Genomic DNA, 18415 nt, shown 5'->3' with positions numbered 1-18415 from the left:
ATTCATACACAAGAACAGTGACATGCATGTCTTGATTATGCCTATCCTGCAAAGACTGGGACATGATCTTCTACAACCGTTCCATTCAAAATAATTCCTCTGCCTTCTGTAACATTCTGTTCTTCCCTTTGGTTTTAATGGCTGAAATGTGTAATTACAATGCTAATTAATATGCAGTTCTCTCTTGGCAGACGACTGCTTTGTGTTGGTACTTCAATGGGCTAGGCCTTTCCAGGAATTTACTATGTCTACCAACCATTGTTATGACCGAATACTTCAGATACTATCCACATAACTGAGAATAACAAAAAAAGGCCCAATGAAATGTGTTTATTTCTACAATACAACAATAAAATCAACTAAATATACACTATTTAACACTTCTTATTGATAATAATTCTGTTCTACAATTGCCCTATATCAAACAGTCAGTACCTATCTAAATTGAAAGAAGCCAGGCTATGAATTCACTGAATGATGAACACATTTGGCATAAAAAGGTCGGTCTCTTGTAGCCTGGTTAAACCAGACTGAACGCTGCACTCACCATTATTTAACTTTGAAGTCAAACAGTGAAACCTAGCTAAATTCGTTTGGATGCCATACTTATAGTCTTTTCTGTCCATGCCCTGAGAATCCATTCACCAAAATGTTGTCCCCATCCCACTAGGATTTGGGGGAGTCAAACACACAGAGGCCCTTGTATTTTTGTAGGAGCTGTGTCTTGGTGTCCACCTTCTCTCTCATGGTCTTCAGCTGCTCCTGCTGCTCCCCAGGACTGGACTCTATCTCAGGCATGGCTAGGATCTTCTCCCTGGTCTCTTGAATCTTAGTCTTTAGCTTGGTCAGCTCTTGGTTCACATCCATACTGTCTTTATCCATGCTGTTATAAAGGGAGGAAATATTTCAACAAGACTTCAGGCTACATAGCAGTTTCTTATGAAGTACAGCTTGTTGATGCTGCTGATCCCAGCCTTAGCAAGCAGCACGTAACGCCCTGGACCAGAGCTACTTAGCTGTAGTCATAATAATTCTTTGTGAAAGTGCATACTAAAGTAACAAGGCACATGAGGCGTTGACAGCTAAATTACATCTCATTATTAACTATACTATGCTCTGTGACTGCAACTATTACGTGCTGCGATATACATAACAATTCAAAGCCACAAGCAAAACGAACTATCGCTAGTAAGCTAGCCGGGTAGCGTTACCATGGTTCTGGCTAACTAAATAACGTTATCTTACTAACGTTGGCCTCATACGAGAGGAGTACACATAACCAAAAGCTTTATGTGAAGGGTATGCACAAGAAAAAAAACAGCAGAATTGATTTACCATTTTATAATATCAAGAATAAAAGGAAGCCAGGAGCAATCTTCATTTGTTGCCTCTACCTCCATTGCGTCTGCTAGAATAACTGATACGTCATCAACAAGCGCTGGTACATGAGTCCATTCCCCCACTCCCTACCGCGTACTTTATGCCGACAGTGAAACACACGCAAAATGGTATGGAGCATTATCTGGATATGTCCGCAACAAAAGTTCAACATTCACCTTCTGCTACCATTTCTACCAAGCCGTCTAAGCATGCGATTTGATGCATACGTTCATTAAATCCAACACAGTACGCACTGCAGTGCAACGCAAGGCTGCAAGACAAACACAGCTCCATTGGAAATGAATGTACTTCTGGTATACCAAAACCTATTATGCTTGGATCACACCGATAGTACTTTGCGCAAAACGGTATGCAGCATCATCTGGATTTCTGTGCAACAAAAGTTCCAACATTCACCTTCTGCTACCATTTCTGCATAGCCGTCTGCTTATTTTTTACTTAACACTTATTTTTCTTAAAACTGCATTGTTGGTTAAGGGCTTGTAAGTAAGCTTTTCACTGTAAGGTCTACCTACACCTGTTGTACTTGGCGCATGTGACAAATACAATTTGATTTGGTGATAAATCCAATCTTTGCACCACACAGAACACACTGCAAATCAATGGTGCAAGGCAAACACAGCTTTCCATTCGAAATGAATGTACTTATGGTGTGCCAAAATGCAATGACATTGTCGGCGTGATCGAGGCGTTACTGTCTGTAGTATTGAGGTGGTATTCTAACATCGGAAGACTTTCGGGAAACGAAACAGACCAAGCAGGGGGTTTGGCTTTTGATAAGTCAATGAAAAAAAACATATTCCTCATTTGTTAATTTTCTCGAAATTTAAAGGCACAACCTAGATTCGAGCCAATGTCTTAATGAACATGTTATTACCCCAAACTCGTAAAAGTGACAAACTTGCATGTTTTCATTTTCGTCAAAAGCTACGGCCTGCACACGCGCAGTTCAACGCAAGACGACCGTTAGACACCATGACGTCTTTCTGTGCATGAGCTTGTCATCGCCTACAAGTGTGATCTGGGAGTTCTATTGTAGAGGCAGTTTTAACCTCCTCTGTTGTAACAGATATTGCAGTTGCACAAGCAGGACAGATCTGTTCATGTACTAGTCGGAACTAAAAACGTGAAGATTTCTGACTTGCTGATTCGTTGAACGCAGCACGTGTATAACTACAACTAGTTAGACTAGTTAGACATGTAAAAAATTCAACGTGTTGCGAGCCTCTCATTTTTTTTTATAGCATCCAAATAGGCAGGTTTTTTCTCACATGCAACTCTAAGGGGGGCCCTATTAAATCTGAGATTTTTCTCCCAGGTTATGTTTTATAATTTATAGTTTCTCAGTTTTATTTTTCCTGGTTTTAGATTGTTTTTTAAAATTTACTCTCAAAATGACAATTGTTCATAGACAAACAACGAAATTTGACTTCCTGAGTCCATGTAAATGCTTAAATCACATCAGAAGACACTTTTTTTAAGGTCTGGAAGAATTGGCATCTGGTCCTTTGTGAGGAATGAGGAATGTGCTGTCTGATGTGTTAGTCTAGCAATGGTTCTGTACTGCTGCTGCTCATTTCATGGTAAAGTGTGCAAATAACAATTTATAAATACAAATTATATACTTACTCATGATATACACTTCTGCCAGGTAAGCCTACTTTGCAGTTAACATTTAATTGAGAAGGTTTTGGGGAAAGTATTTCTGTCAACCCTGGCCGTCATTGCAAATAAGAATTTGTTCTTAACTGACTTGCCAAGTTAAATAAAACAAAAATATGGAAAAAATCATCTGATAAATGAACTAAATATACATTTACACTGAACAAAAATATACACCCAACATGCAACATTTTCAAAGATTTTATTGAGTTACAGTGCATATCAGGAAATCAGTCAACTGAAATAAATAAATTGGCCATAAACTATGGATTTCACTGGGATAACAAATATGCATCTGATGGTCACAGATACCTTAAAAAAAGGCACGAGCGTGGATCAGAAAACCAGTCAGTATCTGGAAACCACGTGTTTGATACCATTCCATTTGCTCCATTCCAGATATTATTATGAGCCATCCTCCTCTCAGCAGTCTCCACTGAACTATATGTATAGCTAGCAACTAGCTAAGTGGAAAATGGTTGTTGAAAAATGGTTGTACATAGCTACAGTTGAAGTCGGAAGTTTACATGCACCTTAGCCAAATACATTTAAACTCAGTTTTTCACAATTCCTGACATTTAGTCCTCGTAAAAATTCCCTGTCTTAGGTCAGGAACGATCACCACTTTATTTTAAGAATGTGAAATATCAAAATAATAGTAGAGAGAATTATTTATTTCAGATTGTATTTATTTCATCACATTCCCAGTGGGTCAGAAGTTTACATACACTCAATTAGTATTTGGTAACATTGCCTTTAAATTGTTTAACTTGGATCAAATGTGTCCTTCCACAAGCTTCCCAAAATAAGTTGGGTGAATTTTGGCCAATTCTTCCTGACAGAGCTGTTGTAACTGAGTCAGGTTTGTAGGCCTCCTTGCTCACACACGCTTTTTCAGTTCTGCCCACAAGTTTTCTATAGGATTGAGGTCAGGGCTTTGTGATGGCCAATCCAATACCTTGACTTTGTTGTCCTTAAGCCATTTTGCCACAACTTTGGAAGTATGTTTGAAGTCATTTTTCATTTGGAAGACGCATTTGCGGCAAGCTTTAACTTTCTGACTGATGTCTTGAGATGTTGCTTCAATATATCCACATCATTTTCCTACCTCATGATGCCATCTATTTTGTGAAGTGCACCAGTCCCTCCTGCAGCAAAGCACCCCCACAACATGATGCTGCGACCACCGTGCTTCACGGTTGGGATGGTGTTCTTCGGCTTGCAAGCCTCTCCCTTTCTCCTCCAAACATAACGATGGTCATTATGGCCAAAATGTTCTATTTTTGTTTCATCAGACCAGAGGACATTTCTCCAAGAAGTCCGATCTTTGTCTCCATGTGCAGTTGCAAACCGTAGTCTGGCTTTTTTATGGCGGTTTTAGTGTAGTGGCTTCTTCCTTGCTGAGCGGCCTTTCAGGTTATGTCGACATAGGACTCGTTTTACTGTGGATATAGAAACTTTTGTGCCGGTTTCCTCCAGCATCTTCACAAGGTCCGTTGCTGTTGTTCTGGGATTGATTTGCACTTTTCGCACCAAAGTACGTTCATCTCTAGGAGACAGAACGCGTCTCCTTCCTGAGAAGTATGACTGCTGCGTGGTCCCATGGTGTTTATACTTGCGTACTATTGTTTGTACAGATGAGCGTGGTACCTTCAGGCGTTTGGAAATTGCTCCTAAGGCGTCGTAGACTACACCACTACTGTCATCCTTATCTCCACGCGTTTATTCAAGTTGGATAATCTTTGGATGCCAACAGCAGTCGCACCATTGGCCTACAAAAGCCTATTCCTGCTCTTTTCCCGAGATCCATCAAACACATTTGGTGTGTCATCATTCGTGATCTCTGACTTGTGGTCAGACTCACTCAGATGGAACAAACTTAAACTTGCGCCTTTTTTAAATGCTGATTTGATTGTCATTGAGGAAACTGAGAAGTATCAAGATTTTTTTTCGCAAACATCCTTTCTGAATTTTAAAGTCATCCTCGAAGTAATCATCTAGTTTTTCAAAAGTATCGGCAATCTGATTACAATATTTTTGGGGTGACGTAACGGATTACTGTTACAGTTTTTTTGTAATCCCTTACATGTAACAGATTACATGCAATCCGTTACTCCCCAACCCTGCTTTTACATAATACCATATAAGCAGTGTTCTGCTAATAGAGCAAAGTGTACTTTTCCTTGTCATTCCCAGCCAATACAGATACTGTGCCTATCAGCATTTTGTCTGGTGGTAATGGTGCTACCTTGGCAAACATGTCAGAGTCGTCATGCCTTCCTGTGTGGTGTCCTGTATACAACAGGAATTCCCTGATCCTGGTCCAGAATACACAAAGTTTCTCCCTCCCCATATTGGCTGATAGCATTCAATTCAATAATAAAAAAGACAACACAAGTGAAAGTTGTGTCTAGCAAAAATGTTTTGCCGAGTGCCAGGTCTCGGTGACCGTCTGTCAGTCTGGACTTCATCACATCACTTTGCTAATCTCCATGTGCTGGCTCCATACATGTTTCTGTGAACACATACACATAGTCACTGTTCTATAACCAGTGGCAGTTAGGATAGGTAATATCTGATGGCATGTGCTTTTCCTAGGAGTGGAGGGAGACTCTGGCAACATCGGATTAGGTGTCACAAGGGTCTTCATTCGGAGGTCTTGCCTGACAAGCTGAGAAAATAGCAAATGAACAAAACTGTTTTTGGAGGTCGCTAAACCATTGCAATCACATTGGTGAACATGTTATGATACTCACCTTTGCTCCTTCTGGTAGGTCCCGACATATGTTAATAACAAAGAAATCAGTCTGGCACTCAACTGTGCACTTTGTCTAACAGCAGAACAGGTTCAACGATTGTCATCATCCCTCAATTATAAACATAGCTGGTAATCCCGTTTGGAAGTTAATTCTATGCTTTACAGCTGTCTGGCTCCAGATTGGATTAGACTCAGGCCGGGGACGCCGTTACACTAAACAACCAACTGTGACATGGTTTGCTATGGCCCTGGGTTGGTTTTAGTTTGTTGCTGCTAGTTAGTACACTGTTTGTTGTCAGACATGAGTTTAGTTTAGTTTAGTTTAGTTCATTAGGATCCCCATTAGCTACTGCACATGCAACAGCTACTCTTCCTGGGGTCCACATAAAACTTACAAATACATCACAAAGTACAGAACAGTTATAGACAGTTAAAAAATGTATAAATAAATACAAATATACTGTATATATATAAACACTGTATATTGGAAAGACACCAAGAGACAACAAAAATACTATTGACACACTATTCATATATACAGTTCAATTATGTTAGCTAGTACTGCCATAGCTGAATCAAATATGTATTAGTGCCCTAGACATGGGTTCACCCTCAGAGGCTAATGTGACTGTTTAGTTTGAATTACACTAACTTAGTGGCATGGAAATATGATGACGTTGCTCAAGTGGGCAAATAATTAGTAGGAAACAACTTTGCCATATTATGATATCTTAATGTACTTTAAAAAGATGGTAACCATCTAAGATCCTCCCCACACTTCCCCCCAAGAGCTGCCCCTCACCCATCCAAGACCCTTCATTCCCTATCCACGAACCCCCCCATCTCCATCCCCTCCAAGCCACCATCTCCATCCAACTAAACCAAAACAACTACCCACCCGATGTGCCAACAACTAATAAAAATAAGAAAAGAGTAAAAAGACAAGAAAAAAGGTAAACAACAACAGAAAACAACAATGTAAAAACCAAAATCATAAAGGACAATAAATATTAAAACAGCACGGCCAATTATGTGTGTGCATGTGTGGCACTATTTGCGTGTGTGTGTGTACGCTTGAACGCAAATGTGTGTGTGTGCACGTGTACAAGCGCTTGCGTGGCATCAGCCTCAGGCATTCCTTTTTCCTGTAATGTTTAGTTTAAACTTTTTGCATTTTTTGTTTAATTAATTACTTAACAGGCTATATATCAATGTGTGCCCGATGCCGCCACTCACCTCTGATTCTTCTCTGGGCACGCAATATCAAGTGCACCTGTAGGCTATTTAGTGAGGTCTCAGTCAAATGATACAAAGCCTATAGGCTATGCTATAGGCTACGAAGTGCATGCTCGTAGAAGCTCATAGCAAAGTTCTATTTCTAAGATGGCTGCTGGGATGTTTTTAATAGGCTGCATTACACACTGCAATGGATATTCCAACCCTGAGCCCTGGCCTGCTCTGCTCTTGCTGATCAACAACTTTTTGTATGGTGCCTAACCAATAGCTGTGCAGGTGGCTATTCAGGAGGAGAGTCAAAGGCTTCTTCAGAAAATATTTTTTGATTAGGCCTAGTCCAAAAAAATCCACTATCATGTGCGCAGACTAGCCTATAGCCTATGTTCTGTTCGGCTTGAGAACAGTGCGAAAATGAGAAGCAGGACCGGAGGTCAACTTTAACAGCTGGCTACTACTATACTACTGAACAATATGTTTCTTGTCCATGATGTATTTATCCAAGTTATTGACCTCACAATAAGCCAGATTCTAGTAACTTGAAACTTGAAGCAGCAGCCGCAGCACAATCACTCGGAAATTGACAGCTCTTGGTGCTGAAAGTAGGCAAATTTGAGTAGCCATAATTAATTTCAACCATCTTTATTTTAATTTGACGTTTCTAACAAGAGGGCTTTGTGTTTGAGCCTATGTCTTCCTATTTAAGAAGTAAGGGGTAGTCCTACCCGTTTGAGTGAGGAAATTAGGCTATAGACTGCTATATCCTTAGATTTGTCGAACAATTCCTCCACCCACCATGCACTCTTTAAATAGCCTTCCTCTGTGTCAGCGAAGGGCTGTCATGACTCTCTCTCCTTGGTGAGGATCAAGAGGACCCATCAGCTAGGCAAATGTCTGAGGATAGTCATAGGAGAGGAGAGGGGGGGAATTTGGCCTATTTTATGACTTAAATACCTTGCAGAAACTCTCCCTTTGGCTCTGCAAGCTGAAAATCCTTTGTTACACAGAGAGACTTTGCCAACAAAACTCCAACATCCAAAAGTGGATAATGAAACAATATTTCTAACATAAAGAATGTGGGAAATGGTCGGTGGGGATTTAAAGAACAATCCTGTCAAAGTGTTTATAATTGTGTGAAATCCTTAAAGATGGTATTACTAAATAACTGTATCTCTGAGGGTGTACACATTATAGTTGTCAAGTTAGTCATCTAAATGTTGCATAAAATATATGATTAAGTATGACAATATTTAAACAAAGATAGAAATGTGATTTTAGCCTTCTAAATGAGATAATGGCTTTTCATATATACCTGGGCCCAGTCAGTAACCACGCCCATGAGAGCACAGACATTGTGTCGGCGTGTTGGAACGCCCCTAAGGGAAGAACAGCTCCCTCTGAACACCGTGTGGTACATCTGAAGTATCTATTCTAACGAACAAAGATGCCTACAAGTAAGAAGGACATTGTGAACTCTGGTGGACAACCAAAGACTTACATCAAACCACTTCCCATGAACAGATTGAGTGGTTTCAACAGCGATACGACAGAAAAAGACATCTACACGTAAATATATATTGCATTTCTGTAAAGTTCTGTGTTTATTTTCTTAGTCAACCTTGTGTTCTGTTTCGTTGTGTTCTTGAACGTAGCCCTGTCTTTAATTTTTGTTCATTGATTTCACCTGTGTTAGTTACTCACCAGGTCTCATCAACTCCTTATTTAGATCAGTTCATTCAGTTTGTGTCTTTGTGAGGTATTGTTCATTTTGACTCCACTAAGCCTTTTCCTAGCTTGTTTGTGAGAACCAATTATAGCCTTCAGTCCTAGTTTTATTCACCTACCTGTGTATGACCATTGCCTGCCTGTGACCACGATTCCTGCCTTCTGCCGAGGTGAAATAAACACCTGCCGTGCTCTGCGGGTGAATCTACACCTTTTTCTCCCTGAGTATTCATTATAATTTCTAATCCGAATGAGCGGTTGTTAGGGTGCTAAGTATTCTGGTTACGGTGAGCATAGTTTCTAAATGTATGTACGATAAGTACATTCCTTGTAGGCCCTCCCTTTCCATCGTGTAACCAAATGGTCTTGCTTTTGTTAGTCCACTGGGGACCTGTTTTCATTGTATTATGTATGTAATCAATAACCTATGCTGTGTGTGTTTACGTATTCTGTGTGATGATTTAGTTAGCTAGTAAATAAGTCAATTTGTGTATCGCTGATTCATCACTTAGGTTATGGTTCATGCCGATATCCAAGGATTATGCAACATTCAGAATGAGACTGATGAGGTAATAATTGACTGTTATTGATGTAAGAGATATTTAGATCATCTTCAGAGTTTAAGTCGGGAGATAGTAACTCGGTAAACTGTTCCCGTGGTGCCCCAAATTCCTAATGAGTTAATTGTTGCATGATTAATTTAATCAAGTAATAATTAAGCATAGTAGGTAATTATTTGATAAATAGCAGTCATCACATTAATGATAGTCACAACAGCTGTTAAGTTAAAACCAACACTCAAATTTAGGGGGTAGGCCTACCTTTCATTAGCTTAAAATTTTATATTTCGGTAATTTGTGTGGTATTAAAAATGATTCTGCTTATATGTCAAATTAAATAGAATTGCAGGATATGTTTATCAAAAAAATGATCAGACCTGCAAATACGATGATATATGAATGCAAGGTTTTTACTATAAAGGTGATCTTTCCATCCACTCCTACTCTTGTCCAAGGTGGTCTGTGAACCCACAACCTTCTGGCCCGCAGCCTTGTGCGCTATCAAAATTACTGTGTTGCCATGTAATGCTTTCATGATGACAAACAGTTTTTAAAACTGCATTTTTAAAGCTCTGGTCTGTCCAAGAAGTGAGGGTAAATGGTTGAAATGTTCTCTGCTATCCATTTTATGTTTAAATTATTATTTTGGTTATAGGGGAGGGTCACTTGTTTTATTGCAAGTGTAAAGGGAGGGTTAGGTAAAATATATTTTGCTGAAGGGAGGGCAATCCATTTAAATTTCAGAGAGGTCTGATTTTCTCCATGTAATCCATAAATAACATTCACTCCCTAAATTGTGTGAGATGTTTGTTTTGTGTCAATATGACAGTGAAATATGTCTGACCTAAAAAAAGAATCCCTTTCACTCATTAGCATCTTATCCAGTTAGAGACAACAGTCAATACAAATTACTTTTCTGAAACACTGCAATATCCATTTAGGGGGTGCGGCCTCCAAATGCAGATGTCCTATTGCTCTAAACCTGACTTGGTTAAACAATTAACAGGAAGAGGGAGGATGATGTGGGCCAATTCTGTGTATGGCTGTGTGCAGGGTAGTGTTGACGGTATGATCTATTTGGATGCATTCCAAGAAATGGGCATAGAAATACCAACTCCTAATAGGGGATCACATTAGTAGAAACATCTTTGGTCAGGACATCCATGAGTGAGCAACTTGAAGCTGTTGTTATGTTGACATCCCCTCACGCATGTGTGCATGCACAAGAACGCACGCACACACGCATGTACGTACACACGCACACACAGAGAGAGAGTCACAGGAATACACACACCCACAGGTGGGGGCTGTGTATAGGCATGTAGAGAATGGGGTGATGAGCCTTCCTTACCTTATCAGTACCTATCTTTCTCCTTCAAGAGATAAAAAAGTAGAACTGAAACCTACTGTATATTGGACTTCAAATCAGCGTTCAATAACATCACAGATCCAAAAACAACGATCGCTTTCCTCGACACGTCTGCATCTTTCTTATCCTTGGATTTCAAATAATCAGATGGATTCGTCATCCTTGTCTTCATCAGCCCCGTCAAGCCTGCCTTGGTGCTCAAAGCGGGACGTAAACAAACAAGAGGCAAATTCAATTACAGATGATATCAGCTATGAAAGTGTTCCGGTTGGGTTTGATGGGCCGTTCTCTGACGCACTGGCTCGCTCAAACACAAAAAACAAGCCCAGCCTTCCTAAACCCATGCAAATTGTTCCAACCACATGGTTAACAGCATGTTAGGGCTTACGGGCTTGTGACTCAGGCCCTGGCATCTCTGCTTAGGATCATTCCTCCTGTTGCCCATCATTTCCTTGTTATGGTTTTTCTATGTTGTGATTATCTTAGTCTGGTCGGCTGTCTGACAAGACACAAGATTTGTTATGTTTTCATTTATGCTCAAAACTACAGAAAGATCACCGGTTAAGAGGTTTGTGTGTGTCGGTTGTTTCTGTGTTTGTGAATGGTAGATCTTTCTCCACAGGTCTTGTTATTCATCTGTTGTGTGATGTATAACTCGATCAATCTCACTTTGATATCTGTTAGTTAGGTACTGTAAGTACATTTTTTGGGAAATGTGTGAACATTGGCCAAATTAGTAAAACCCAATCTTACTTATGGCCTCAGTTTGGCCTGCAGTGGCCTCAAAATGACATCTTAAGACAAGTAAGCCATAGCCTACTAACCTTAATCAAAATGAAAGAACATTCATTGGTATTGTATTGAGATAAAAATAGACAGGCTACTTTTCATCCCCATACTACAATGGTCAGACTGACAGCTCAAATACAAGTGAAACCTGTATGGATTAACATTGACACAGATTGTAAGGTTCTCTCTGTATCTTACAATAGGTAATTCTTTAGACAGACTTGAGCAGGTGTCCAACATTTCACACATTTAGTTGAACTGGGTCAATGTGGGATTTTCCCTAACCAAGATAACTCTGGCGCTTTGGAGATCCTTTGAAAATGAGCTTATAGCTACAGGATTATGTAACAGAGAAGTACAAGGAACCTGATTTTCAGATACGAAATGTACAGTATATTCTTATGATTTTTACACAGTACATTTAAATAAATGTTATCCAACATACCCTTCCATGCTCTGTTTCTATACCATGTGTCTACTTTGGCCATAAGTAAGCTGTGATTTATTCTAGAAACTGTCCAATTTTATAAATCTCATTGTAAATACCCCTTTTCTCTTGGTTCCATGAGGGTTGCCATTCATGAGCCATCCTGCACAATACAGAGATACTACTGAAAGTCTTTCGATGTGTAGACGATAATGTACAGTTATCCTTTGTGGGCTAATGAGTGTGATCAGGTTCATGAAAATGGTCCTATGATTTTCCTGGTTCTTAAGTTGACTTGTAACTTAAGAGTAGCCTGATGTGATTTTCACCATGGGGAGAGGGAAACATGACTGACTGGGCAGTGGAAGTGCATAATGACGCCAGGCCTATGCTGTGAGATCAGATAACAGGGCCTTTCCACTAATTATCCCTCAGTGACAGAGCTCACATTAGTGCCCATTACCCTCACATTATGCCTCTCACTTTCCACTTGAACTGCGTCTTTAACATACGGCGCCTTCAGAAAGTATTCACACCCCTTTACCTTTTGCACATTTTGCTGTGTTACAGCCTGAATTTAAAATGTATTATATTGAGATTTTGTGTAACTAATTTACACACAATAACCCAAAATGTCAGAGGAATTTTGTTTGTAGAACATTTTAGATAAAGAATGAAGAGCTGAAATGTCTTGAGTCTATAAGTATTTAACTCGTTTGTTATGGCAAGCCTAAAATGTGCTTAACAAATCGCATAATAAGTTGCATGGACTCATTCAATAATAGTGGTTAACATGATTTTTGATTGAGTACACCATCTCTGTACCCCACACATACAATTATCTTTAAGGTCCCTCAATCGAGTAGTGTATTTCAAGCACAGATTCAACCCCAAAGACCAGGGAGGTTTTTGAATGCCTCACAAAGCAGGGCACTGATTGGTAGAAAAATCAGACACTGAATAACCCCGAGCATGGTGAAGTGATTAATTAGGCTTTAGTTGGTGTGTAAATATACCCAGCCACTACAAAGATACAGGCGTCCTTCCTTACACAGTTGCCGGAGAAGAAGAAAACTGCTCAGGTATTTCACCATGAGGCCAATGGTGAGTTTAATTGTTGTGATATGAGAAAATTGAAGATGGATCAACAACATTGTAGTTACTCGACTAAATGACAGAGTGAAAATAAGAAAGCTTGTACAGAATACAAATATTCCAAAATATGCATCTTGTTTGCTACAAGGTAGTTAAGTAATAGTGCAAATAATGTGGCAAAAAATAAATTTACTTTTTGTCCTAAATACAATGTGTTATATTTGGGGAAAATCCAACACAACACATCACTGAGTACAGTTCCTGTCACGTTCGTCATTATGAATGGACCAAGGTGTAGCGTGGTAGGCGTACATTTTCCTTTAATAAATGAACACCGAACAAAAACAACAAACTACCAAACGAAACGTGAAGCTAATAATAGAGCTGACATGCAACTATCCATAGACAAGATCCCACAAAGCACAAAGGGGAAATGGCTGCCTAAATATGATCCCCAATCAGAGACAACGATAAACAGCTGCCTCTGATTGGGAACCATAACAGGCCAACATAGACACACAAACACCTAGATGTCACACCCCGACCCAACCAACATAGAGAATAAAAAGCTCTCTATGATCAGGGCGTGACAGTACCCCCCCAAAGGTGCGGACTCCGATCGCAAAACCTGACTCAATAGGGGAGGGTCCGGGTGGGCATCTACCGTCAAGGGCTGCTCCGGAGCGGGGCAAAGTACCCACTCCGCTCGCAGATACATCTTCCTCCATGGCGGCTCTGGTGCGGGGATCGTCGCCGGAAGCTCCGGACCGTGGGTCGTCGCCGTAGGAACCGGACCGTGGATCGTCGCCGGATATTCCGGTCCGTGGATCGTCGCCGAGGGCTCTGGGCCGTGGATCGTCACCGGAGGAACCGGACCGTGAATCGTCGCGGGGACTCTGGACCGTAGATTGTCGCCGGGGACTCCGGACCGTGGTTCGTCGCCGGGGACTCCGGGCCATGGATCGTCGCCGGAGGAACCGGACCGTGGATCGTCGCCGGAGGCTCCGGACTGAGAACCCCCGCTGGAGACTCTGGACCGCAGACCGTCACTGGAGGCTCCGGACTGTGGACCGTCCTTGGAGGTTCCGGACTGTGGACCGTCGTTGGAGGTTCCGGACTGTGAAACGTCGCCGGAAGCTCAGGACTGGGACCTATCGCCGGAAGCTCTGGACTGGGAACTGTCGCCGGAAGCTCTGGACTGGGAACTGTTGCCGGAAGCTCTGGACTGTGGAGGCGCACTGGAGGCCTGATGCGTGGGACTTGTCTCGAAGTCACTCCTGTGTTGTCTTGGCTGTGTGCTTAGGGTCGTGAACGCTTTGGAGCAAGCTTTCATCAAGGATCTCTCTGCACTTTGCCCCGTTCATCTTTCCCTCGATTCTGACTAGTCTCCCAGACCCTGCCGCTGAAAAACATCCCCACGGCTGATGCTGCCACAAACATACTTCACCGTAGGGATGGTGCCAGGTTTCCTCCAGACGTGACGCTTGGCATTCATGTCAAAGAGCTCAATCTTGGTTTAATCAAACCAGAGAATTTTGTTTCTCATGGTCTGAGAGTCGTTTAGGTTCCTTTTGGCAAACTCCAAGCGGGCTGTCATGTGCCTTTTACTGAGGAGTGGCTTCCGTCTGGCCACTCTACCATACAAACCTGATTAATGGTGTGCTGCAGAGAGGGTTGTCCTTCTGAAGGCCCTTCTCCCCGATTGTTCAGTTTGGACTGGCGGCCAGCTCTAGGAAGAGTCTTGGTGGTTCCAAACTGTGTTCCTGGGGACCTTCAATGCTGCATAATTGTTTTGGCACACTTCCCCAGATCTGTGCCTCGACCCAATCCTGTCTCTGAGCTTTACAGACAATTCCTTCGATCTCATTACTTGGTTTTTGCTCTGACCAGCACTGTTAATTGTCGGACTTTATGTGGACATGTGTGTGCCTTTCCAAATCATGTCCAATCAATTGAATTTACCACAAGTGGACTCCAAATCAAGTTTTAGAAACATCTCAAGATTGATCAATGGAAACAGAATGCACCTGATCTCAATTTCGAGTCTGATAGCAAAGGTTCTGACTACTTATGTAAATAAGGTATTTCAGTATTTTATTATTAATACATTTGCAAAAATGTCTAAAAACCTGTTTGTCCTTTGTCATTGTGGGGTATTATTGTGTGTAGATTGATGAGGAAAAATGTAATTTAATCCATTTTAGAATAAGGCTGTAACGTAACAAAATGTAGAAAAAAGGAAGGGGTCTGAATACTTTCTGAATGCACTGCAACTCTTGGGTCTGTATTTCAAAAAGCATCTCAGAGTTTGAGTGCTGCTCGAGGATCAGTTCTCCCAATCTGAGACGCACTGGTCAGTGGAATGTAGCCTAGACTGAGATATGGGCGGGCCAACAAACAAACCAGCTAACTAATCTTTGGTCAATGGTGATGTAAGAAGTTCAGTGTGGTTTCCAGTGCCCTTTCTCCTCCCAAGAGTCCAACCAGAGCTAAATGAAAGATCCCCTCAACAGCCATCTGCATCTTTAGGCATCACACCACAGCCAGAGTGTAGCGAAAATCGTCGGGAGAAGGAGAGGAGGACCAAAGTGCAGCGTGGTACGTATCCATAATAATTTTAATCAAGAACGAATACACGAACAAAAACAACAAAACGACCAACGAACAGTTCTGACAGGTGCAACAAACACTAACCAGAAAATAACCACCCACCAACACAAGTGAGAAAACAGTCTACCTAAGTATGGCTCTCAATCAGAGACAACGATAGACAGCTGCCTCTGATTGAGAACCATACCAGGCCAAACACATAGAAACAGAAAACCTAGACCTACAACATAGAATACCCACCCACATCACTCCCTGACCAAACTAAAAATAGAAACATACAAAGCAATCTACGGTCAGGGCGTGACACAGAGGGCCTTATCAGTAAAACACACTGTGATTGTCCACTGTGGGAGTCATTGGCCCAAATCTCTTATTAATGACAAACCAGGGATTGTTGTATTTTCCCCAAAATGCACTATGTTCTACTAAGTCCTAAAAAACTGGAAGAGCACTATATGCTCTCAGGGTTTGCGTAAATGCACTGGTGCGTGCATGCGTATGCACATTGTGTGTATGGTTGTGATTATGTGTATGTGTATGAGCGTACCACTGCCACACTGTAAGACAGAGAGCCCTGTCTGGCTCCTGGACACAGGGGAAGTAAGGAGGATGGTGTGAAAACAATAGATTGAGGAGGAGGGCAGACGAACAAATTATCCTGCTCTGCCAGAGGCAGCATAACACTTGCAGACTCCTCGCACTGTTGGCGCTGAACATGTGAGGGAGGATCCAAACCTTTTTCGTCAATAACTCACAAATTGAGGTGTTGCTTTTACCTTCTTCCTTCACTGAGAAAGTCAATACTTTAGTTTAGAATATGCCCTACATACAAAGTCTCACACAGCGTATTTTTGTTCAGTGCACAGAAACATCCATACTAAAGGCCAAATCACAGCGATATTAGCTTGTGTCTGGTCTGCGCCAGAAGAAGAGAAAGCCTTTGCAGAATAACGTGCTGAAAGTACCGCCACATGATCAAAGTAACACATTTGCGTGCTGCTGGCAAAAGTGTCCTCTTTTGACTGTTCACATGAACACATACAAAAGGAGGCTACTGTATCCTAGATTGCCTTTGATCCAACATTATCGTTTAATCTCTCTAACCTTTTAATGGCAGACACATGCACTCGCTCACTCGCAAAAAACACATGCACTCGCTCACTCGCTCTCTCACTCCCGCCTGTACACACTCCCTCCCTCACGCACACACACAAACCAGCAGACACAACCGCAAAGCTTTTGAAGTCTTTCTCTCTATAGAGACTAATGGAGTTTACGAAAGTTCAAATCAGGAAGGCTGGTCTGAATGCTTATTTAACTTCATCCTGTAAGCGTAACATAATTCACACTGTTTCCTGCTATAGAGGCATGGTGGAAATGAACACAAACGTATCACCATCAGCATAGCGTCTCATTCTTCTCTTCTTTCCTATTAGCCATGTGAGGAATGTGTATATTAATAAGAACCGTGCAGGAGGGGATGGCTGCCATTTTACGGGCTCCAAACCTTTGTTTGTTGACGTTGAGTGAGAGGTTGTATTCCTGACACCACACTCCGAGTGCCCTCACCTCCTCCCAATAGGCTGTCTCGTCGTTGTTGGTAATCAAGCCTACTACTGTTGTGTCGTCTGAAAACTTGATGATTGAGTTGGAGGCATGCATGGCCACGCAGTCTTGGGTGAACAGGGAGTACAGGAGGCGGCTGAGCACGCACCCTTGTTTGGCCCCAGTGTGTGTGTGTGTGTGTGGGGGGGGGGCATCTGGAAGTCCAGGACCCAATTGCACAGGGCGGGGTTGAGACCCTGGTCCTCAAGCTTAATGATGAGCTTGGAGGGTACTATGGTGTTGAATGCTGAGCTGTAGTCAATGAACAGCATTTTTACATAGTTATTCCTCTTGTCCAGGTGGTATAGAGCAGTGTGCAGTGTGATGGCGATTGCATCATCTGTGGATCTATTGGTGCGGTACGCAAATTGAAGTGGGTCTAGGGTGACAGGTAGGGTGGAGGTGATATGACCCTTGACTAGTCTCTCAAAGCACTTCATAATGACAGAAGTGAGTGCTACGGGGCGATAGTAATTTAGTTCAGGTACCTTTGCCTTCTCGGGTACAGGAACAATGATGGCCATCTTGAAGCATGTAGGGACAGCAGACTGGGATAGGGAGATATTGAATATATATGTAAACACACCAGCCAGCTGGTCTGAGCATGCTCTTTGGACGTGGCTAGGGATGCCATCTGTCAGCCTTGCGAGTGTTAACACGTTTAAATGTCTTACTCACGTTGGCCACAGAGAAGGAGAGCCCACACTCCTTGGTAGCGGGCCGCGTCAGTGGCACTGTATTATCCATAAAGCCGGCAAAGAAGGTGTTAAGTTTGTCTGGAAGCAAGACGTCGGTGTCCATGATGTGGCTGATTTTCTTTTTGTAGTCCATGATTGTCACCAGACCCTGCCACATACAGTACGTCTCGTGTCTGAGCCGTTGAATTGCGACTCCACTTTGTCTCTATACGGACATTTCTCTTGTTTGATTGCCTTGCGGAGGGAATAACTACCCTGTTTGTATTCGGCCATATTCCCATCAACTTTCCATCATTAAATGCGGTGGTTCGCGCTTTCAGTTTTGCGCGAATGCCGCCATCTATCCACGGTTTCTGGTTAGGGTAGGTTTTAATAGTCACAGTGGGTACAACATTTCCTATAAACTTCCTTATAAACTCCCTCACAAAATCAGCGTATAATACAATATTATTCTCTGAGGCTACCCGGACAATGTCCCAGTCC

The 18415-nt window shown here is 41.9% G+C and overlaps 1 protein-coding gene across 1 annotated transcript; it reads right to left on the bottom strand.

The window, feature by feature from the left end:
- Positions 1–314: 314 nt before the first annotated feature.
- On the bottom strand, positions 315–17758 carry LOC129828522 (mediator of RNA polymerase II transcription subunit 9-like). The gene is made up of 3 exons (XM_055889543.1): positions 17723–17758; positions 1336–1466; positions 315–883 (listed from the first exon to the last, which is right to left on the bottom strand). Exons 1-3 carry the CDS (start codon positions 17756–17758, stop codon positions 667–669), a joined length of 384 nt encoding a protein of 127 aa, XP_055745518.1. The 3' UTR covers positions 315–666.
- Between the last annotated feature and the right edge of the window lie 657 nt (positions 17759–18415).

This window comes from Salvelinus fontinalis, chromosome 30 (genome assembly GCF_029448725.1).
Source record: "Salvelinus fontinalis isolate EN_2023a chromosome 30, ASM2944872v1, whole genome shotgun sequence".
Taxonomy (NCBI): domain Eukaryota; kingdom Metazoa; phylum Chordata; class Actinopteri; order Salmoniformes; family Salmonidae; genus Salvelinus; species Salvelinus fontinalis.
Note: the sequence above shows the minus strand (reverse complement) of the source record. Positions and strands in the feature narration are given on the sequence as shown.

Excerpts from the sequence above, each read along its gene's own strand:
- LOC129828522 (XM_055889543.1), bottom strand. The coding sequence starts at position 17,758 with ATGGCCATCATTGTTCCTGTACCCGAGAAGGCAAAG. Across the intron at positions 1,467-17,722 it reads CTGTACCCGAGAAGGCAAAG|GGAGTGGGGGAATGGACTCA; the intron begins GTACCTGAACTA and ends AGTACGCGGTAG. Across the intron at positions 884-1,335 it reads ATTCTTGATATTATAAAATG|CATGGATAAAGACAGTATGG; the intron begins GTAAATCAATTC and ends CCTTTATAACAG.